The sequence below is a fragment of the Lepidochelys kempii genome, chromosome 9, assembly GCF_965140285.1.
Source record: "Lepidochelys kempii isolate rLepKem1 chromosome 9, rLepKem1.hap1, whole genome shotgun sequence".
NCBI lineage: Eukaryota > Metazoa > Chordata > Testudines > Cheloniidae > Lepidochelys > Lepidochelys kempii.
Window position 1 is genome coordinate 42,635,207 of NC_136388.1, and position 24,127 is coordinate 42,659,333.

General features: G+C 45.9%; 1 protein-coding gene across 1 annotated transcript in view; it reads left to right on the forward strand.

Moving 5' to 3' along the window:
* Positions 1-543: 543 nt before the first annotated feature.
* The window catches only part of ITM2C (integral membrane protein 2C), a 46,439-nt gene continuing 22,855 nt past the window's right edge, over positions 544-24,127 (forward strand). The window contains exon 1 of the mRNA XM_073360028.2: positions 544-988. Within this exon, the coding sequence (XP_073216129.1) occupies positions 887-988 (102 nt within the window). The 5' untranslated portion in view covers positions 544-886. The remainder of the gene's footprint in view (positions 989-24,127) is intronic.

Genomic DNA, 24,127 nt, shown 5'->3' on the forward strand with positions numbered 1-24,127 from the left:
AGTTTTATTATTTATTATTAATGTAGCACATCTGGTATGCAAAAGTCTCTGCAATCCCTAAACAATGGAGGTGATCAAGTATGAACTCCAGCCTTAACTTTCAGCTGTTGGGTTTGCCAATTTAAGCCAGCTGCTACACTATTTTAACATTTAGGGCTAGATTAGATATTCTTACATTGACTAGTATCCTACTCCATGAGTGGTCTCATTGGAGTTGTTAAACTACTCTTGGGGCAAATCGTTAGTAAACGCCAGGAAAGGTACCAGGATCTGGTTAGTGATGGATGCTTTCCCAATACGTTTAAGAAATGCATGACAATTTTTGTTTTTAAACTGGAATACTGAAGTGAGAAAACAAAGCCCAGCTTCCACTGTTGTGTGTTGTATTAGGACTAATTCAGGGCAAGTGTGACTCTAGCCATGATAGGGGAAAGACTTTATCCATGTAACTGATCCAAATCTTTGTCATTTGTATGCAGAGGGGAGGGGAGTGTAAGTAGGAGGGAAGAAAAGGGCACAAAGAGGAATGGGATAAAGCGTTCCTTGGCTAAGCGGTTACAGACGCTGTAACTTTTTCATGCGTCTGATCAGCTCCTGCAGCGCAAAAGGCGCCCTGCAAACCCAGCGCGCTGGGAAAGGCTGCAGGGGTGTGTAACTGGTGCGTTGCACGGAGCTCCTCTTCTCCCCCCATCCCCTGGAGCCACAAATCCAGGGGCGCCGTTTCCACCCAGAGAGGCCAGTTTCACAACGCGGAGCGGGTGCCCGGAGGGGAAGCGCGGAGCGGCCCTTAACTCTTGCAGGGACTGGCTTGCGGCGCCTGCGCCGGTGCTGCCGGGGGTGAGCGGCGGCGGCGCGAGCGGGCTGTCCCGGGGCGCAGCGCCGAGCCATGGTGAAGATCAGCTTCCCGCAGCCGGCGGCCGGGCTCAAGCCGGAGAAGGCGGCGGAGGGCGATGGGGCCCATTCGGAAATTCTCCTGCCTCCGTGCGCGGTGAGTCGGGGCGCTCTCTGCCCCGGGCCCGGGGAGCAGCAGGGCGCAGTCCGCCGCCAGCCGCCGCGGTGCCCGGGGAGCCGGGATGGCCGCTCTGTGGGCGGCCCGTGCCTTGGGCTATGGGGCTCCCCCCATGCACGGTGAGCCTGGCGCTGGGGGCTCCAGGCAGGGGAGCGCCCCCCTCCCCCGCCCCCATGCACGGTGAGCCTGGCGCTGGGGGCTCCAGGCAGGGGAGCGCCCCCCTCCCCCGCCCCCATGCACGGTGAGCCTGGCGCTGGGGGCTCCAGGCAGGGCAGCGCCCCCCTCCCCCGCCCCCATGCACGCTGAGCCTGGCGCTGGGGGCTCCAGGCAGGGCAGCGCCCCCCTCCCCCGCCCCCATGCACGCTGAGCCTGGCGCTGGGGGCTCCAGGCAGGGCAGCGCCCCCCTCCCCCGCCCCCATGCACGCTGAGCCTGGCGCTGGGGGCTCCAGGCAGGGCAGCGCCCCCCTCCCCCGCCCCCATGCACGCTGAGCCTGGCGCTGGGGGCTCCAGGCAGGGCAGCGCCCCCCCCCCCCGCCCCCATGCACGCTGAGCCTGGCGCTGGGGGCTCCAGGCAGGGCAGCGCCCCCCCCCGCCCCCATGCACGCTGAGCCTGGCGCTGGGGGCTCCAGGCAGGGCAGCGCCCCCCTCCCCCGCCCCCATGCACGCTGAGCCTGGCGCTGGGGGCTCCAGGCAGGGCAGCGCCCCCCTCCCCCGCCCCCATGCACGCTGAGCCTGGCGCTGGGGGCTCCAGGCAGGGCAGCGCCCCCCTCCCCCGCCCCCATGCACGCTGAGCCTGGCGCTGGGGGCTCCAGGCAGGGCAGCGCGCCCCCCCCGCCCCCATGCACGGTGAGCCCGGCGCTGGGGGCTGCAGGCAGGGCAGCGCCACCCTGCCATGAGCAGCGTTGGGTGTCCAGATGCGTTTTCCCATCGCCTACCCGGTTCCTAACCCATCCCTAGTCCAGCTTGTTTGGGGGGAAGGTGCTACAGAATGTATCTGTGCTTGCTTCCTCTGTGTATGGTGAGTCTGGGGAGCCCCGAGTTTCTCCCCCTTCAGCCCCCCGTCCCCCTTGTGCTTTGCTAGTCTTGGTGGCCAGGGGGCTTGTGGGGTCATTTTAGGCCCCAGAGCCGGAGCAGCGAGCTTGGAGCACAGAGAGCGCGTGCTGGCTCGGTAAAAAATGTGCATTGCCTCCCGCCCTGGTTTGGGTTTCTTATTTTGCTACAGAGCTTTTAAAGTGAAATCCTGCTTGCGAAGGCGGTTTACCTCTTCCACCCCCCTGGGCGGTAGTGGCCTGGTAGAGTCGGGGAGCCCGGAAATGATGTTTACGATGGCTCGGGTCCCTGCTTTTGCTTCGTTTTAGGCTTCCTTGATACCACCCCGCTCCTCTGCTGCAGTCCTGCTGCGTTTCAGTTGTGTTTGATCTTTCCTTTGCACGTTTTCCCTCTTACCTAGAAGGAATGGCTGTTATTTCCCTTGGAGATTTAAATAGCCCTGACTCCAAAGCCTGCCTGGAACATAAATAAAACAGCCCCCTTTACCATTTGGGCTTTTTTGTTGTTTTGTTGTTAGTTTGTTTCTAGATAGTTGAGTCTGTATGGGGAGATCTCTTCCTCCTTCAACTCCCCACAACCCAACCCATCCCATCCCATCTCCAGATATCCTGCTGAGTCCTTGGGGTGGGCACTGTCTTTGTCCCTGTTAGTTAGGAAACTGTCCTTGACTCTTGTGAACTGCAGCCCCCTTTGTCTGGATGTTAGATGGACTTGGAATGAAAAAAACATCAGCAGATCTTGGCACACCGTTGACTTGTCAGGTAAACGAGTCCGGATGTCCCAGTAACATGTGTTCCACCCACCCCCATGGCTGGCCTTACTTACGTTTGCTATTAAAGGGCTGCCCATTGAAACAAGGGCCCATTCTTTTCTGCCTGTTCCTGAAGTCATATAATGCTGAATTTGTGACATCAGCCAGTTCCATGGCAACAGATTGTGATGACATAGGTACAAGATTATAATTGTACTGCTCAATCAGGGAGAAGCTGGGATGTGAGAGGGGGAGACATTGGGTGTTTGCTTGATGGTAGCAAGGGAAAAACAGAGGCATTGGGCAGCTTTTAATATTAATTATACCCATTTTTCACCTCCCTGCCCACACCAAGTTTGACCGGATGTGAATACTCTGTAAGCTTTTTTTGGGGGGGGGAGGGCTCAGTGTAGCTAATGCTTGTGATTTTCTTGCATGAGCAGACACTCTGAAAGAGCCAAAGCTGTATGGCATTGTGGACATTGATTTGTCCTAGGGTGAGAAATGGGCACATTGAGAGGCAGCTGTGCATCCTATTGTAGGGAGTGGTCCTGCTTGGGCAATAAAAATACAAGATGAGACCAATAAATACAAACATTGCAGCAAATAATGCCTTTTGGCCCTAGGCATACACTTGGGTGGAGGTGATCTGGGGCTAATTGTTCCTGGATGATGATCAAATTAAAACATCTTTTGATTGAGGTTTATCATTAGCGTGGAGAAGAGAGTGGAAGAAATGAAAATCTGGGGTCTTGGGGAAATTCTGGGGTCTTGGCAAGATTAGGAGCAAGGGGGAGGAAGTAGTGATAAAGTGTAACTAAGAGTATGGCACAGTTGTGTTCAGATTGTTCAGTTTTTCCAAAATAGGAGTTGATGTTCCTGTCTTGAATTTACTTTGCTGGCTTTGATTTACTTTTGGTGATGGATGATTGAGAAAGGAAAGGTCTTGCACAGAGGCGACTATTGGGATGGACACAAAGTGAGGCACCAGCTAAAGGGAAGTGGGGGAGGGGGGCGCTGTGCCGCGCCTGTGGAGATTTGTTTCCTGCCAGGCACAGAGGTGTATGGGGGTATTATTACCTCCTGGGAGTACAAGGTTGTTCTTGGGATCCTGGGATCTAACTGAGGCTGATGTGTCCCAACCAGGGAATGCGGTAATGTGGTAATCGGCAGTGCTTATTGCATGCTAGTGGCTGTGTATATGGTACCTCTCAGTTGGAATGAAGAATTATTCCTACATGAAAAAGATTCCTTTCCATATGTGACAATATTGACTTCAAGTGCTCCTCAAATCACATAAACTATTATGTGCTAATCCTGCAAGGTGTTCCTTGCGGGTGGACCCCCACTTGAAGTTAATAAAGGTCCATGCAGGTGTGTGTGTGGAGGGTCTGCCTGAACTGAACAACTCACAGGATCAGGACCAGCGTAAATGACAACACCATCTGGTTTAAAATGCTTGTGAAACAGATGGTGGCATTTAAGCAACATTTTACACCTCTTCACAAATCACTGAAAGTGTGTGCAAAGTTTGATTATTTATTACATCCTGATATCCCACCGTGTTGAGAGAAATTGTGATGTATCCATGCTGTTAATATGAAACTGGGTGTTCTGAAGTGCATTCTGGCTCTGGAAAGTGTCTCTGTCAAAACAAGATTGTGGAATTCTCTATGAAAGTTCCATTTATAAAGGATTATTAAGAGGTGATTTAGTAAATTATTTAATTTTTAGAGTCTAGCAGGTCAATACGTTGATCAGAACTATGATCTTCTCTAACACCACCTACTGATGTGCTTATAACTATACATAAAACATATTGTTAGTGTCTGTGTAACATGCTTATAACATCTATTAATTATTAACCCTTTATAAGCTATGTATAAATGGAACCTTAATATAAAGCATGACCATTTATGGTCTCTCCCTGGTTTCCAGATCCAGTTTGCTCAGTTCACAAATAAAAGAGTTATTTCTCTTTCTCCTCCTCCTTCCTCCAAATTTCAACCCTGAAAACTCAACCTAGAATTGAAAAATCAAGCGGGTCTCTTTTGGCTCGCATGTCATCTGCAATAAAGATTTCTACAACTGGAATTTAGTAATTTTGCTGATGTTGCATGAGTCAGAATAGGATTCATCTTTCCTTCCTCTGGTCTTTGAAAACAGGAGTTAAAAAGTAGCAAAAGCGTACTTCAATCAGCAGTGTTACCAACACCAAGCATTCAAAAAATCATGAGGTTGGCTTAAATCACAAGATTTAAAACAAAAACAAATGCTGGGTCATTCTTCTTTGTCTTTTGGTTTCTGAGCCTTTAGGATGCACTTGGGTCATGTTTTCAAGCTTTATTTTTTCCTCCAGCCCCGAAGAAATATACTATTTTTTTAAAATGAAAGCCGGGACTCTTGAGCAATCTCTGGAGTCCAGCAGTTGGGGCTTTAAGAAAAACACCAAATATTGCAAGATTTGTGATCAAATTGAAAGTTAGGTGCACCAAGTCAGTGAAGTAAGCAGAAATGCTAATGAATGGACATAGGGAACGTGTGAGAGAGTGGTATTTTTATGATGTCACTTTCCAGACTAGAACCATACTTTAAAGGATTAGATACTTATTGATATTATCTTGTGTGTGTAACACATGCTAACTGGACCAAAAGGCGGCATATTTCTTTGTGTGCGTATGTTGTATAACAGAACAACTTTTACGTACTCAGTGGGGTTTATCATTCAATGCTGGGTTTTCTGTTGGCAGCAACAAGCATTGTGCCAAGTTCCTGCTCTTTCACCCTCTGTGCTCCAGCTGCTTTGTGTTAAAATGACATTGGTGATGTAGAAACAAGGTTCTGTGTGCTCTTTTTCTTGTGACCCCAAGAACTTCAATCCCATCTGTAGGAGATGGGGCTGGAAAGTGATGGAATTTGGACATCACTAGTCTGTGAATTTGGGTAGATGCAAAGATGTGACGGGGAGAAAAGCAGACGCTTGAGATTCTAATACATTATAAATAGGGGTCTACTTAAATTATGGAGAAATAACACATTTTTTGTGGGTTGGTCATGGCATAGATAGCAAATTTTGTGGATATGTAATGCAAATTTTGGTATTTATCCTGTGATTGACCCATGAAAAATGTGTGATTTCTCTTCAGTGTTTCTCAAGCTGGGCCCCCCAACCAGTTTGTAGGGGAAGGAGTAAGGGGGCCACAGTATGGCTACCCTTTCTTCTGCACTGCTGCTGTTGGCGGTGTTGCCTTCAGAGCTGGGTGCTGGGCCAGTAGTCGCCACTGTCTGTTCTGTCTTCAGATCTGGGCGGCTGGATACTAGATTTCACGGGGGAGACCAGATTTCATAGTTTGTGATGCAATTTTCATGGCCATGAATTTCGGAGACCCCTAATTACAAAAAGTTAGTAAATGAGGAGTCTGACAGCAAGCCCAAGTGATGCAGCATTGTACTTCCCTGCTGCACAGTTGAGGTGATTGATTTCATTTGGAGAGACGTAATTCAAACTCAATCAGAAAATCCACATAATTTTGAGGCAATCACAATATTTGATGATTTTGTAGTGAAAACAGTTTACTTGTCATTAACGTAGCCTTGCTGAGTGTGGCTGCAATAGTCTTTGAGGTTATGTAGTCATTTGAATGACTTATATTCTCTTTTATTCAAAAATATTTCAAGATACTTAACTGCTTTCACTGTGAGTTTTAGTCAGACTACAAGATTGATTTTTGAAGTGGAAAAGTACAGTTATATATGCAGGTATTTTCAAATACACTGATGACAAAACAGCTTATTGTCTTTTGTTTGTGTATGATCAGACACACATGTAAAGTCAAAAGATTTGTCTAGTCGGACTTTAAAAAAGGCACTCAAGATTAACAGACCTAAACCGTGATGGCCACAGCTCTCCACCCCAGTAGTAGTGGGTAACTATCCTACAAGGATGGTGTAAGATCTGGAGTAATGGGTTTCTTAAAAATCTCTTATGGGAAAGTGGGATAAGGGGATATGGAAGATAACGTTGCCAACTTTTGACTTGCAGAAAACCGCACACCCTTGCCCTGCCCCGCCCCTCCTCTGAGAGCCCGCCCCCCCCCACTCGCTCTCCCACCCTCCCTCAATTGCTCATTTTCACTGGGCTGGGTGAGGGCTCCAGCTGGGAGTGTGGGAGAGGGCTCCAGGCTGGAGGGTGGAGCTGAGGGGTTTGGAATATGGGTGGGGACTCTGGGCTGAGGCTTTGGGGTGGGGCTGGAGATGAGTGGTTTGGGATGTAGGAGGGTGCTCCAGGCTGGGATTGAGGAGTTCGGAGGGTGGAAGGGGGATCAGGGCTGGGGCAGGAGGTTGGGGCGCTGGGGGTGCGGGCTCTAGGGTGGGGCTGGGGATGAGGGGTTGGGGGTGCAGGAGGGTGCTCCGGACTCAGATCGAGGGGTTTGGCGGGCAGGGGATCAGGGCTGGGCAGGGGGTTGGGGCGCAGGAGGGGGTGAAGGGTGCAGGCTCTGGGTGGCATTACCTCCAGCAGCTCCTGGAAGCAGCGGCATGTCCCCCCTCCAGCTCCTATGCAGAGGCATGGCCTGGTGGCTGTGTGCGCTGCCCTGTTCACAGGCGTGCCCCTGCAGCTCCCATTGGCTGAGAGGAGCCGGAGGCTACATGTAGGAGCCGGAGGGGGGCGTGCTGCTACTTCCAGGAGTTGTGCGGAGCCACAGCAGGCAGGGAGCCTGCCGTAGTCCTGCTGTGCCGCCGACCAGACTTTTAACAGCCCGGTCAGCGGGACGGCAATAGGGCTCAATATGGCTCTGGTAAGACTAGACTTCGAATACTGTGTTCAACTGTAAAAGCGACAGAGAGTCCTGTGGCACCTTATAGACTAACAGACGTATTGGAGCGTAAGCTTTCGTGGGTGAATACCCACTTTGTTGGATGCATGTAGTGCATATAGTAGCCACTACATGCATCTGACGAAGTGGATATTCACCCATGAAAGCTTATGCTCCAATACGTCTGTTAGTCTATAACGTGCCAAGAGACTCTTTGCCGCTTTTATAGATCCAGACTAACATGGTTACCCTTCTGATATTTGTGTTCAACTGTTGGCTTTTAATTTCCCAGGGAGATAGATGTCAGTTGAAGGGAATGCAGAAAGGAGTCGTCAAAATCATCAGGGGCTTGAGGGATTGATTTAAGATGAAAGATTGAAGAGCATTGTTAAATAATGATTAGATCTGTGAGATATTCACCAACACCTTTCAAATATTTGTAAACACAGAGAGGGAGCAGAAATACTTAGCATGGACTGAGGGAGCTGGGGATGTAGGAGGGGGATACAGCTGGGAGTAACTGGATGGAATTAAGGAAGGGGAAATTTTTAAACGTAAAAAAAAAAAACAAAACAATTCTTCCTGACACAAAATGGGCAATATGCTAACTTGGTGTGGGTGTAGGGAATTATCTAGCATTGGAAGAGCTAGCAACCTCATCCCTTTCCTATTGACATCAAATGGGAATTTTGCCATTGATTTAATGGGAACAGGACTGGGACCTAACATTTTTAATTGGTATTCATGCTTTTCATCTTGAGCCTGGTCCAAAGTCCATTGAAGTCCATGGGAATCTTTGTTTTCTTCAGTGGGCTTTGAGTCATGGCTGTTCGGTTCATCACTGTGTGATGCTGGAAGTGCTTATTGTGCGGCCATGTCTGCTGCCCTGTGATTATCCTGAACCCCTTGCTGGAGCCAAAATCCTTTCCTCTGGGCTTCCCTTATGTCAGATGGACCCTCCTTTTGTGGCATCCCGATTTTCTCCCTGAAGAGTTGCTAGCACCTACTGTAACAGCTCTGATGATGATTACAACTAGCACAAGAAGAATAACTCTGCCTGTTGGAGTAACAGGGTGTACTTACTGTGAGCATGAGTTACCTGGCTATTAAGGCGTTAACAGTGGAAAAAAGGCCTAAATTCCTTTTCTGTCAATTATGGGGCCTTGGGGATTTTCTTCCTGGGTGACTGTACTTCTTCACTCCCACAATAATGACCCTCCCCCACTTCAGTGACTGCCATAACCAATAAAAACAATGAGGAGTCCTTGTGGCACCTTAGAGACTAACCAGTTTATTTGGGCATAAGCTTTCATGGGTTCTAGCCCACGAAAGCTTATGCCCAAATAAATTGGTTAGTCTTTAAGGTGCCACAAGGACTCCTCGTTGTTTTTGCTGATACAGACTAACACGGCTACCACTCTGAAACCTGCCATAATCCAATATCCCAATAAAAAACAAAAGGTCACTTTGAAATGCGGAAGGTTAGCTCCTCTGTGCCACAGTGTGAGGTGAGCTTTGTCTCCTGTTGTGGGGACTGAGCATCAAGCCAACACATCCACTCTGGTTTCTTCTCCTTTCTTTTTTTCCCTCATGCTCCAGACAGGGAGGGTTGGATGTGGCTCTGCCCCTGAACTTACTAATAACTCTGTCTCTCTCAGCTGAGGGGTTCACCTGAGGTTTATAGAGTTGCTGCTCTGAGGGTGGCTAAGTTTCATATGTGACGTGATGTGTTCCCAAGGAGCTGTGATTCCTGCCATGGGACCAGTTAGCCAACATCCCTTGTTTTCTTGGTGATCTGTGTAGAGTAGAGGTGGCAAAGATATATGTTTAAACATAAGTTTTTCTCAACCTGCACTTCTCTTGGCCTCTCCAGTTGTTATAGAAGTTATTTCTATGTCAGGAAGAGGTTTCTCTTTTGGTTTAAGCCTTCAGTGGAGACTCAGAAGAGCACTGTCCAAGCCACGTTGGCAGAAGTGCTTGTCGAAGTGATTCTGGTGCAGGTGACACTAGGTGCTAGGGTATGTTGTGCAAATTGGACTATGAGTTTACCTGAATTGTGAGCTGTATTGAAAAAAGTATGTACAAATTCTTAAGATGTTTCAATAACTTAAATAACAAATGTTGATGTGAAAAGGTACAAAAGGGAGATAAAATAACTGTATTAGTCAAAACAAAAAGGCCAAGTTGATATGATTCAAGGACTATTGAAATTATGCTTGTTAAAAACAGGAGATGTGGAGCTATAAATTAATGAGCCAAAATTGGTATATTGGAATTAGGCTTAACTAATGGACAAAATAATGAGGGGATAGATTGTTCCGCCCATCACTCCCTTTTTGGGTTCTTAAAACAAAGAGCTTTTGTGAGAAAAACAACAACCCAGAAGGAAAGAACAGATGGAGGCTACTGGAGCAAGCTTTGCCATCATGCCTGCCATCCCCCCCATGTCTCCTGCAACCCTGAGCCTTTGTCAGCCTGATCCTGAAAGGTATCTTAATGAGACGAGGCCAGAGAGAGGGATCCAGATGACATTGCCACCCTTACTGGATCCAGCTGACTCACAATTACTACCCGAGATAAAACGGGATTGGATTTTAACAGCAGAGCTACAACAGCTATAGTCCATCTCAACTGATTTCTTCTCTTACCTAGTTATTACCATCTTTAACGCCATCTAAGAGACTGTCAAACAAGGGTTTGTTTTCCTTCTGAAATGCTCTGCAGCTGAAGGGAAAGGGAACAAGAAATGTTGTTAAAATGCATACCTTACTTAATGCTTTACATTTCAAATGCTTTAACTGTTTGTCCTTTTCTGTATCTTTAATAAAGGTTAACAGGAATTTTAATGGAGTGTTTGCCATGGTACTACACAGGCTGAGGTCTCTGCATACCAAGCCCTAGACCTTGTTTAATACTGTTTTCATGTTCAGTAACGGGTTATGTTAATGCCTTTAGCTCATATTTTCCATCTAAATTAATACATTTTCTGTGGTGATGGGCACATGATAAAAACCTAGATGGCTACAGGGTATGCTTTGCCTACTTGTAAAAGCTGCTCAACACCAGGTCAAAATTAGCAGCTCCACGGTGTTTAGCCAAAGTCATTCTGCCAGTATGGTTCCAGCCCTCATATCCTGAGAGTCAGGCTCTGGTGTGTGACTTCCATGCAGGATGGCTTGTGGAGCAGCAGTGCCGGGGGTTAAAGAATTTGGGGGCCCTGTGCACTACAGAAATTGCCCTCCCCCAGTTCTTCCACCCCTTCACTCAGTTTGGGCTGGCATCCAGCTGTCATGATGCAGGTGCAGCCAAGCCAAATCTTAACAACACTCTGACCCCGTATGCCAGGTCATGATCACCCTCACTCAAATTTGGCCTGTCTGCCACACCATCGTAGCAGAGGGATGGCTAGGCCAAACCTGAGCAGCGCTATGAGCCTGTAGGCCAGGTTGCAATGCCGCCCGCTCAGACTGAGTGGTCAGGGGGTCCTCTGAGATTGAACCCAGTGCAAGTGTACCGAGTGCACATCTTAGTCCCAACCTGGGGAGCAAAGAGAAGGGGATGTAAATAACATCATATAGTAGAGACAGTAACACAAGTATGTGACATCTAAGTAGGTTTATTTTGAATATACTCATCTAATTTTATTTACAAGCATTAGAGTCGAGTTCAAGCTTCTGAAGTTGTTTGTACTTTCACCATGTTAAAGTAAATTAGATGTTGCTTTGAAGATGTTTTGTTTTTCTTTATCCCCAAGTCTTACATATCCAGTAGGGCTGAAAGAACTTCCTCTTTATTTTGCTGCATTGGTCATGAGACCAGAATCTGATATTTTAAAAGAATCATGGTCTCTGGTTATCAGTTTTCCAGTGCATTGGGGAGAGGGGAGGGAGGGCAGGCAGAGGTGGGAGGATTGGAAAGGCATTGTTTGAGAAATGGCAACAATTTCCTGCAGGATCCGCTCTTGTGGAATGATAGGATATTAACTGGATTTTAGACATTGTTGCTGGATATTCTAATCAAGGATAATATAGGCTGCTGCTAAAACTGGAGGAGAAAAAAGTTGTTAAAAAAGCTATTCCTAGCAGAAGTGCTAAATAATACTAGGTTTAGAAATGTGGGAATCTTTTTCAGCAAATGAGATGTAGGTTGAGGTGTTGGAGGATTTCTGAGCCTGTGAATCTTGGTTTCTTAAAAGTGAACCCTCAATCCGAGTACACTCTTTTAAAAACTGAACAGGATTCCAAGTCAATACAAAATTGTAAATACGTGTGTTTCTAGCATGAAAATGGATCTTCCATTTACCTCCCTTCCTTACTGTACCTTTCCCCTTGAAAAGTTGGTAGTACAATAAGCATTGTGGCAAAGCATGGGGATATAGTTAAGTGTCTCAAAAAGGGATAGTCATTTTAATAAGCATGAGTGGAATGACTGTGAGAGAGAGGCAGTAAGCTTATCTCTATGTAGAACGTAGTGATCCAGCTGCCTCCCCCATGCCTGCCAGGGCACTTAAGAGTGATTTGTTTTCTTTTTCAAGTTTGAGACATTCCTTCTGAGATGCAGTAAGCTCTCTGCCAGTCTGTCTGAAGACAGTATTATAAGAACATAAGAATGTTCATACTGGGTTAGACCAATGGTCCATTTAGCCCAGTATCCTGTTTTCCAACTGTGGCTGGCGTGAGATGCTTCAGAGGAAATGAACAGAACAGGGCAATTTTCAAGTGTGCCATCCTCTGTCATCCAGTTCCAGATTCTAGCAGTCAGAGGTTTAGGGACACCCAGTGCATTAGGTTGCGTCCCTGACCATCTTGGCTAATAGCATATCATGGATTTATATAGTGGCATTATGATATTTTCTGTCTTATTACCTATCCATTTCCTAATGGTCCCTAACATTGTCTTAGTTATTTTTGACTGCAGCTGCACGTTGAGTGGTTGTTTGCAAAGAACTATCCACAATGACTTTCAAGACATTTCTTGAGTGGTAAGAGCTACTTTAGACCCCGTCACTTTGTATTTATAGTTGGGATGATGTTTTCCAATGTGTATTACTTTGCATTTGTCAACATTGAATTTCATCTGCCGTTTTGGTTTGTTTTCATCTGCCAGTCACTCAGTGTTGTGAGATCCCTTTGTAACTCTTCACCATCTGATTTGGACTTAACTGTCCAAAGTAAGTTGGTATCATCTGCCAACTTTGCTACATCACTGTTTACCCCATTTTCCAGATCATTTATGAATATGTTGAACAGCACAGGTACCAGTATAGATCCTTGGGGGACATGGCTGTTTACCTCTCTCCACTGTAAAAAATGTTTAATCCTACTCTTTCATAAGAATGGCCATATTGGATCAGACCAAAGGTTCATCCAGCCCAGTATCCTGTCTGCCGACAGTGGCCAATGCCAGGTGCCCCAGACGGAATGAACCTAACAGGTAATGATCAAAGTGATCTCTTTCAAAGTGATTCCCCCGTCTTTTAACCAGTCCATTAAAGGACCTTCCGTTTTATCTCATGACTGCTTATTTTGCTTAAGAGCCTTTGGTGAGGGACCTTGTCAAAAGCTTTCTGAAAGTCTAAATACACTATATCCACTGGATCCCCCTTGTCCATATTTGTTTGACCCCCCTCAGAGAATTCTAATAGATTGGAGCGGCATGATTTCCCTTTACAAAAGCCATGTTGAAAGTGTTCCACAACAGATGGTGTTCATCTGTGTGTCTGATAATTCTGTTCTTTATTATAGTTTCAGCCAGTTTGTCTGGTACTGAAGTGAGGTTTACCAGTCTGCAATTGCCAGGATTGCCTCTGGAGCGTTTTAAAAAAATTGGTGTAGCATTAGTTATCCTCCACTCATCTGATACAGAGGCTGATTTTAGCGATAGTGATACCACAGTTAGTAGTCTGCAATTTCATATGTGAGTTCCTTCAGAACTCTTGGGTGAATACCATCTAGTCTTGATGACCGTGATGGGATGGATTAAGCCTTCAGGCTCTGCCACACCCTGCCCCAGAAAAGGGCAGTAGAGATGTTCTCCAAGATGTCTAAAGCGGCTGTGTGTGAAGCGGCCAATCAGGGCCCAGCAGGTCAGTATAAGAAGAGCTGCAGGGCCAGAACGAGTTCAGTTCCTTGCTAGAGGTGGAGGAGGGTGGATGATGCTCCAGGCTGGCTACTGGGACTCCACAAGGACAAGGTCCTGAGATAAGGGTGAAGAATGTGCGGGAGCCATGGGGCAGTGGCCCAGGGAATTATAGCAGTAACACAGTTTATTTAAAGGGATGTTGCAGACAGCTGCTATCTATAGGGTCCCTAGGCTGGGACCTGGAATAGAGGGTGAGACTGGGAAAGTGGCCTGGACTTTGAGGCAGCCCAGAAGGGGAACTGAACTGTAGTGGCCCAGCTGAAGAGCTTGGGCCGGAAAGGCCCTTAGAGGGCAAAGACGCTGCCTCCAGGGAAGGAGCCCTGGGGCACTGCTCTATTCCGGAGCGGGGACAAACTGAGAGAGACATTACAGAGGGCACTGAGAGAGGCCCCTGTTGGATTTGTACCCGAAAAGGGGTTTGTGTAGCTTTTATCTGTGAGACTGACTGTTTATGACTCGGCCGGAGGGCTGAGTCACTGAAGACCCACCACAAACAGAGAGAGTGCAGGGGCACACACTCCGCCAGGGAGCGCTCACGAGAGGTGAGTGTGACCCCGTTACAGTGACTTATTACTGTTTAATTTATCAGTTTGTTCCAGAACCTCCTCTATTGACACCTCAATCTAGGACAATTCCTCAGATTTGTCATCTAAAAAGAATCACACAGGTGTGGGGATCTCCCTCATGTACTGTGCAGTGAAGACCAAGGCAAAGAATTTATTTAGCTTCTCTGCAATGGCCTTGTCTTCCTTGAGTGCTCCTTTAGTACCTCAGTCATCCAATGGCCTCACTGGTTGTTTGGCAGGCTTCCTGCTTCTGGTGTACGTAAAAAGATTTGCTGTTAGTTTTGAGTCTTTTGCTAGTTGCTCTTCAAATTTGTTGGACTGCCTAATTACACTTGACTTGCCAGAGTTTATGCTCTATTTATCTGTTCTATTTTCCTCAGTTTGATTTGCCTTCCAATGTTTAAAGGATTCTTTTTTGTCTCTAACTGCCTCTTTTATTCTGTTGCTTAGCCATGGTGGGTTTTTTTGGGTACTCTTACTGTTTTTATTATTTTATTTTGGGTATACATATAGTTTGAGTCTCTATTGTGATGTTTTAAAAAAGGTTTCCAGGCAATTTGCAGGCATTTTGCTCTTGTGACTCTTCCTTTTAATTTCCATTTAACTAGTTCTTTTTTAACTTAAATGCTGTTGTGGTGGGTTTCTTTGGTGTTTTCCACCCTACAAAGATTTCTAAGTACTATATCACAGAGTAGTCTCTGCTGGTCTACAAGTCCTGTGGTTCTCTAAGCCTATGTTACAAACTATAATCAAAATACATTTATCATGTTGTATCTTGTTGAAACCTCTCTCTCGCTTTCTCTGTCGTTATTTTCTCTGACCATTACCTTCATGACCGTGCATTGTTACAGCTGGAGTAAGTAGCTGAGATAGAAATGCTTATTAGAGATTTCTATCTCAGCTACTTATATGGCTCCTGTCATTGGGGTATTTGAGCACTTCCCAAATATTTAGAAATAACAGCAGTCTCTCCTTTCCCTACCTGTAGGCAAAATAGCTTGACAAGTAGTTGGGTTTTTTTGTCGTGGTTTGTGTGAGAGTGGGGTATGTGTCTGTCTACTTGTTTGAGAAGGAATTGTTGCAGGAAAGCTAATTGAAAGAGATGGATTGTGTATATTTTCTGAATACAATGAGGTTAATGGTTATTCAGTGATCTCATCTGGACATGAATTCTCTCCTTTGGCTGGGACCAGCTCCCATGACATTTCTGCCTCTTGCGCTCCTGAGCCACTCACTAGTGATCAGCGTTATTTTGGTTCTAGTAGAACACAGCTGTTTGATTGGCCATGCCCACTGAAGAGGAAGCCATCTCTTAAAAGGGACATGTAGAATATTAGGATGGAGGAGGTGAATCAGATTGTGTTCAACCCAATTTTAAACTCCGAAGTCAAATAAGCCTTTTCTTTTCAATCCCATAAAGGTGTTAATTGGATCGCCACCTCTCCATGAGGTCTGGGAGCCATATAATAGCAACACTGCTATTGCTGCTCTCCCCCACGCACTCCCCAATTTGTTTATTAAGTCTTTTTCCTCTGTCATAAAAATATACGGTGTATACCTATCTTTCTGTCTATCCATATGGCAATGACTTGTTCAGAAGTCCGGTGTTTTGATTATTATGATACACTGCTGCTCAAGTGAGGGCAGTTCTTCTAGTTAAGAAAATACTAATTGTAGATCAGAAAAAAATCTAACTGGGTCCTTTCTAAGGAGGATGCATTGTCTTTAGATGCATTTTTGCAAGTGATCTATTCTTGTGCTTACTGTTTGTTTGGACAGGCATGAGGTTACAGGAAAGATTGATTTTCCTTTGTGAGACTGGTGTTTTTTTCCTAGTGCTACGCATGCTAGCTCACAGAGTCATCAGTTTTGGCAAATACTGTTCTAGCTTTAAAAAAACAAACAAACAACAAAAAAACCCCGTCCCTGATTTTATTTCCTTTGCTGTCTAGATCATTAGTGAGCTATCACCTAATCCCCTAACTCTGAAGACTCTTGCTAACAAACCTGAGAAGACTGAGTTTGTCTCACTGGGTTCTTAAAAACCGAAAACAATTCCTGTGTGTGGTAAACTTTCTAGTGCAAGACTTATTTTGTCAAGCTTTTTTAGATACTGTTGCAGTCAGTGTAACTTACACAGAGAATTACAGAAAGGGTCTGTCACAGGGTAGCTGGCCCTTGTAACTGAAGCACATCCAACTCCTCTGTGACAGAACAAATGCTCCCAGTTTGGCCAATGAAGAGGGCAGAGCAGCACCTGGGGGCTGTAGAAGGTTAGGGAGAGTCCCAGTGAGTTGGAGAGTCCTGGTGAAAGTCAGGGCATGTCTACACTGCAGCCCTAAGTTGACCTAACATAGTGTGGCTGATGTCCACACTACCCTCCTTCTGTCAGTGGGGCGTGTCCGTGTCCTCACCAGGAGCACTTCCACTGAATGAAGAGTGGCAGTGTGGGGGTCTGAAAGCCAGGGCTCTCCGCTCCACACAGATTCCTGCCAGGAGCCCAGCTGCCCCCCAGGCTTCCCACTCTCATCCAGTAGCAGATAAATTGACTTCCAAGCTCTCTCCTGTTGACTCCGGTACTCCACCAGGGTGAGAGGTGGAGGCGGAGTTGATGGGAGAGTGTCAGCTGTCGACTTACCACAGTGAAGACGCCATGGTAAGTAGATCTAAGTATGTCGACTTCAGCTAAGTTATTCACGCTCCCCCACCCCCAGTCTAGACCAGGTCTCAGTGTAGTAGGGCACTTACATCTGTGGGACAAGGCTGTAGTGTGTACACTGACATAATTAGGTTGATGTAAGTTGCCTTATCCTGACCTAACTGTGCCGTGTAGACCAGGGTTCAGTTAGGAGGTTGGAGCAGAGAGCTCCCCATGGAGGGCCTGCTGAAAGCTCTCTGCAGGCTCTCCCTGGGAGGGAGGAATTGGATAGGAGACTATATGTTTGGGACTTGAGAGAAGTCAGGAAAGCAGTGAGAGGGGTTTGCTGGTCGCCGTCCCTAAGCCAGGGAGCCTGGGTCAGAGAGCTGGAGAGGACTGAAGGCAGGAGCAGCAACAGAGGGATTTGCCTGCTGGGTCTGAGGTGGAGCTAGGGGCTGGTGAGGGCAGAAGAGTAGTAGCGGAGGAGCTTACCTGCTGACATGTTCAGGGCCAGAATGCTGGACCCAGAGGAACCATGAGAGGGTCGGGGGAGTGAAGGATGCTTCCCTGGCAAGGATGCTTCCAGCAGAGAGACTGTAGGGATTATTGCTGGGAAGAGTGGGGTTTTGCTCCAGTCAGAACGGCCGGAGTGCATGTCCTGGTACAAGAACTGTGCTGGAGAGCTGGGGTGTACCTGGTGGTGGGCACCGGGGTTGCACTGGAGAGCTGGGGTGAGGTGGGAGATGCCAGGGCATGGTAGGGGAACACTGGGGCTGTATTTAATGTGTTGGGACTATGGAGCTGGGAGGAGTGTTGTGCACGGGGGGCTTTCTTTGGTAATAAATTAACCCAGCCAGGGCTGATGGCTCTAAGAGACTGGACTGTTTCAGGGAACACTGAAAAGGGAACCTGAGGCAGTCATGCTGGTCATACTGTGGCCTGCCGCAGGAGCATGATCCAAGTGGCATGGCCCTATGACAGGATCATGGGAAAGATTTCTGGAAGTGAATAATGGTTTTTTGTGTCCAACTGAAGACATATTAAAGATTTCCAATTTTCACAAAGCACTGAGCTCATTATAGTCTGAAAATCTTGTTCCGTTTATTATTTGTATAACCCTATCTCCTAGGAGCCCTAGTCATGGGCCAGGACCCCATTTGCTGACACTGTACAAATGCAGAACAGAAGGATGGTCGCTGCCCCGAAGACTTTTCACTCTAAGTAGACAAGACAGACTGGGGTGGGGCGGAGAAACACACAAGCAAAGTGAACAGTGTGACGGCAGCAATTGTCGTGTTCCATAATTTTGCGGTGTTTTTTGGACAGAGGGCTCTGCATGCTGCCCACACCTGCAGGCACTGTCCCTGCAGCTCCCGTTGGCCACGGTTCCCAACTGGGAGTTGTGCGGAGACAGGGCAGTTAGAGAGCCTGACATAGCCCTGCTGTGCTGCCGACCAAACCTTTAACAGTCTGGTCAGCGGTGCTGACTGGAGCCGCTCGAGTCACTTTTTGACCAGGCATTCCAGTCGAAAACTGAACGTTTGGCAGCCCTAACCCCAAAGGACCAGAGGCCCCTCTTTTGGCTGCTTCTGCCTTTAGCAGCTGAAGCCTCTGGCTGGCTCCACTTTGCCGCTTTCTCCTAAATCCACATGGTGGGGAGGAGGGGAGATGCCCTGAGACCTACTGCCCCCATATTGTATTAGGGAGAGGGTCTCCCTTGTACAGTGTTGGGGGTAGGAGTGGCCCCAGCTGGGCTCCTTTTTAGTGTGTGTCAGGTTGAGTGTTGAAAAACAGAGGCATCCTAAATTACTAATCATTTTTGCAAATCTCAGCCTATATCTTTACAGAAGCTCAAATTTGTTCTTAAATTGTATATTTATTTGGACCTGAAGTGTGTACTAATGGGACTTGGAGTCTAAGGGGAAAGCATTGCTAACTTCACTGATACAACAAAGCAGTGAAATGCCCTATTGCTCATGTACAAAATAAAAAATTCCCCCAAGATTCAAAAACACTAGTAGAGATGAATAACTTCAGAAGGGGGAGGGATAGCTCAGTGGTTTGAGCATTGGCCTGCTAAACCCAAGGTTGTGAGTTCAATCCTTGAAGAGGCTACCTAGGGATCTGGGCCAAAAATTGGGGATTGGTCCTGCTTCAAGCAGGGGGTTGGACTAGATGACCTCCTGAGGTCCCTTCTAACCCAACCTTCTATGAACCTTCTTATCTATAAATGCAAAACCCTTTTGATGATGGGAGGTTTTTTGGCATGTTGTCTGTTTCCAAACATGTCAAGACTGCAGAGCCTTTTCTTCTTTTGCAAAATTCATTAGCGCATCATAGTAAGTCAATAACCTACTTGGCTTTTGTTTTGGCATTGCTTGGACAGTCAGACCAAAAATGGCTGGTCTACACTGGGAAATTAGGTTGACCCAGCTACATCGCTCAGGGGTGTGAAAAATCCAATGATGTAGATCGTGTCTATACTGAAGCACTACTACAGCTGTGCTGCTGTAGTATTTTAAATGTGGACAAGCCCTCTGTTGGAGTTGTACATGATCCATTGTGGCATTTGTATTTGAAAGGAGATTAGCAGGCTTTCTCAGTGGAAGGTCTCCGCAAATACGGGGAGCTGCCTGATCTGTATTTATCTTGCTTTTGTGGCATTGAATCATTTGTTTCCTTGCTTACATGTACTAGATAAGGTTTTTTTTCACCTTTTTTAAGGACAGATTTCTCAAACCTGGGTGCGCAAAGTCATGCTCTGAAATCCATACCTAAGGATCTAAATAAAACTGGCCTGATTTTTCAGCGTCGTTGTGTGCCTGCAATCCTGCTGATTTATGAAAATCAGGCCACTTTTATTTGAATGCTTTAATATGGCCTTCGGAGCCTTATTTTAAGTACCACAACCATTTATTCTCTTCTGTCTTCACTTCTGTTTTACTTGGGGATTGGAAATCTTGCTAAGAGTCCTACCAGAATAGGCTTTGTTAGTGCTGCTAATACCTTACATGGTTTTCCTCCTGGGAAACCATGAGGGAAGCTGGAAGAAGTTCATCTGAAAGCCATTATGCATCTGCCAAAGAGATATATTTATATTAATGAAACAAGTATCCCCTACTCTTCACTAAGGGGGAAAATAGAACAGCCCCTTGGTTCCCCGAATCTTTGACGGAAGGACAAGTTGGGGAAAAGAGAGGGCTGAATACCCAACCCCTTTTTACTGATTGGAGAGAATGAAAACATGATCACACAACTCTGAATGTCACATTAAGTTCCATATTTAACATCCTTCTATCTTTGTCATCTAGCAGCAAAGCCGTGTTTTAATTCATTAGCCGTTAATGTTGGTATTCTAATTCACATTGCTGCAAAAAGGCTAGAAACAGGCAGTTAAATTTTATTTCTAGTCACATGCGGTTGTATTGTTTAAAGATGTGATTAAATTAATTGTGTGACCTTTTTGCCTTTAAATGTGGTAGTCTGTTAATTATAGCAGTTTCTTTTTGTCTCCTGCACCTCTGTGTCAAAAAACCACTGTTTGTGTTCTCAGTGGAAATGCTGCGTTTGGGGCCCTGTACAAACATCTTGTATAAGTACTTTGCGCAGGAAGAACTGGTTGCCTTGGAAACTATGATGCAGTATTTTTCGTTTCTAAATCAGAGCATTAAAAATGCTTCCCGGTCCATATGATGTCTGGATTCTTTGTTTAGCTACAGGAAATGATGTTGTGGACCCTTCATAGTATTGCTGTACTATGGCACCTCTGATTTGCACCCCTGGCGATATTCAAGACACTGTCTCCTGCTTATATGTCACTTCCCATTTCTGTTTATTTCACTGGCCTCTCCTACCTGCTTATAACCATTTCTGATTATAGAAAGCAGGAGCACTTATCCTAATGTATCAGGAAACCTTTTCTTAGTGTGGGAAATTGTTGAAGTGGTTCAGAAGAAATTTCACCTACTATAGATCTTAGCCTTCTTAAATTTGCCTTTTAAAAATGTTTACCCCTCCTCACCCATTAATTCATCAGCCCATTCCTTATCTGCACCCCACTAGATTTTCTTCCTTAAGATCCCTGTATGTAATTTGCTACCCATCTCTGACATCAAACCTTGGACGACTACTCCACTGTTAGCTGTTACCTTCCCCCCCAGAAGTACTTGGTTTGAGCTTCTATGGTGTAGATGACTCCTTGGTACTTAACTGAACTTTGTAATGCCTCTAAATATGGAAAGCACTGATACTGAATGCACATTGACATTGCCAGAGTCTCATGGTATGAAGGTAATGGACTGGAGGATTGGTGGAAGGGAAGTATCCTTTGGTGTTGGAAGAAGGGGATTCGGGGGGGGGGGTGTGGAGCTTTGGGACATTTTTTTTTTTCCTTAGGAAGATGATCTAAAAGATTTTAGTAAGTATGCTAGAGCTTTTCTGTACCTTTTCTGAGGTCTGACCATAGCTACTATATGCACTGCACCGTGGCTAGAAGACTCACAAGAGTTAAGTATATTTTATTTCTTCCCAAAGTAGTCAAAGGTGTTTTTCATACAGACCTTTTAAAACTCCATTAAGTGGTTGCTAATGTTGGAGAAATTGGACACATAATGATTGCAAATCCTGGATATGGGTAGCTTGACCCTTTTATCTCTTCCCATAATTGACACTTTGGTTGCCAGAATTAGAAAATTGCACCATTGTGTAAATCTGTATTTGTTTCCAGAATTTCATATTTTGCTGTGTGCTCCCATGGTTTGCAGTCTGTCTGGTGTTTATAGTTCTGTTACCATACCTTTCACTTCCAGAATACAGACTGTTCTTTTAAAACAGTAAACAACTGTCTGAAGATAGCCAGCATTATTGTAGATGCTGCTCTGTCTTACAGATTATCTGTTGACTGTAGAGTTTCCTCTTAAAGCTTCATCCCACTTCAAGGTTCTACTCCTAAGTTTCTACCTTCAATTCAGTTTAGAATATCAAAATATCTTATATTATTTCGAATCCCCCAAATGTGCCCCACTTTTGGGATGCATATTTAGAACATTTTTTCAGGCAGTCTCTCTTACCCATTAAACCCTGATAAATCTAGGACAAAGGATGCCAAATCTGAATAGCACGCAAATGTAAAAAAGCAAAGGAAATAGTTGGTATAGAACTAGACAAGTCCATTAAACAGCTGAATACAATTAAACAGCTAATTTTAGTATTGCATTATCAACAGGAATATGTGTTTATTTTAAAGTAATTGCAGATCACACCAAAATGAAAGGGGAATGTCTTGAATCCCCCGCAGAAGATTTCAGGGGAAAGTGATAAATAATGACATTCTTCTATGTAATTAGATGCCATTCTGGTGGAAACAGAGTGCTGTACTAAAAAACAATATGCTTTGAAAGGCTGAATGCCCTTAACGCTTTTTCTGGGGATGTTGTTACAGTCCCATGTTTTGATCTCTTGGCAGCAGCTGACAAAATAAGGCAGATAGACCTATTTTAAAAGCCAAAGAGACAGGTACAAGAAAAGGGCAGGAGTTAAATCCATCTCAGCTAGAGGACTCTGGTAGGGTATGATTTATGAGAGGTGTAAAGTGTGACATGGCACAACTTCCGTTCCTTCACTTTCATTTATCATCCCCATCACATGGTCATTAGGAAGGAGAGATCGAACCTGATATCTTTTTTTCATAACCCTGATGCAGTATTCATAAGCAAAGCTAAAGACCAGGCTAAACGGTTGCCATTACTGTGCTTTGTTAATGATACTCTAGGCCAAGGATTGCAAAGAATGCTACACACATTTAGGGGGTGATGTTCAAAGGCACAAAGGACACCTAGGTGTACAATTCCCATGGAAAGTTAGTAGGGGTTAGGTTCCTCACTACCCTTTGTGATTCCGAGCTTTGACAAGTTTCCTCTCCTGGTTCTGCTTTTTCTCACTTCAACCTCAATCCCAACATTTTGCCTTCACAAAGCCCAATTTCAGCTCCATCATTCTCCCACCCAAGGAGGATTGAGTCATGTTAGAGCCCTTCTCCATCAGGCATCAGAAACCTAGAGTGCATGGCTGCCTTGTAATGTGAGTTGATGAATGTTCTGTCTGTACAATGCTCTACTGATCCCCTGTTAGCAGGAACCTGTGTTGGACTTTGTATTCTGTTCCTCCTTTCCCTTTATGCATCCTTCCCTATTCTGTATTGCAGATGTCCTTTCCTTCCGCAGCCTTGTGTGTGGTGCAAATGTACAGGAAACATGCAAGCCCCTCCCCCCCGTTCTGTGATGCAAACAGCCACTCACTTGAAAGTATGGCTAACGAGAAGGGGTAGTACAGATTTGCTGCATGCCCCCTCTTAGAGCTCAGAGGGGAAGCATGTATGACTCCTTGATGCACTTGTAAGGAAATGGATATTATTTACCTTCCTGCAACTTGCCAGCTATTCCTGTGTTGATGGGGAGCTTCATCCCCATTTTCAGTTTCCATTTCAAGCACGCAGATTGGTGCACACTGTGAGTTTGTGCATGTGGCATGTGTGTATTAGTATTGTTATGACTATTTATTGGTATTGTGGTAGTGCCTAGCAGGCCCGGTCATGGAGCAGGATCCCGTTGTGCTAGGTGCTGTACAAACACAGAACAAAAGGACAATCTCTGCCCCAAAGAGCTGCTTATTTTAAAAATAATTGTAGCTAGATATTTATTTTTTGGGCCAGGTACATGCTGCACTTGCCTTACTTTGTCAGCACCCCACCCTAGCTTGTTCCCAGGACTTCCCCCTCTCAAATAGCTTGGCACCACCCCTCACCTTAAAGAACTCCATAAGGTCCAACCCATCCCAGTTGCAGGAAGCTTCCCTATCCAGCTGATTCTCTCTGTTCCCCCCTCTTCCCTTCAGTAATAGGAAGCACCCTGACCCCACTCTTCCAAGTGCTGCAAACTCAGCCTATTCAACTGTCTAACCCTCCCATCCCAGATGTGTGCTGTGGTTTATGGAAGTCTACCTGAGGCCCTGCATGTTGTATCAGGCTCTACAAAACCTAGCACCAGCTCTACTTGATTGTTTCCCCATTTTGATACTCTTTAGATCTTGGATCTGTCACTCACTGTGTTCACAGATTCTGTCCAATGCCTAGCCCAACCGAGCCCTGCCTTTTTTGGCCCA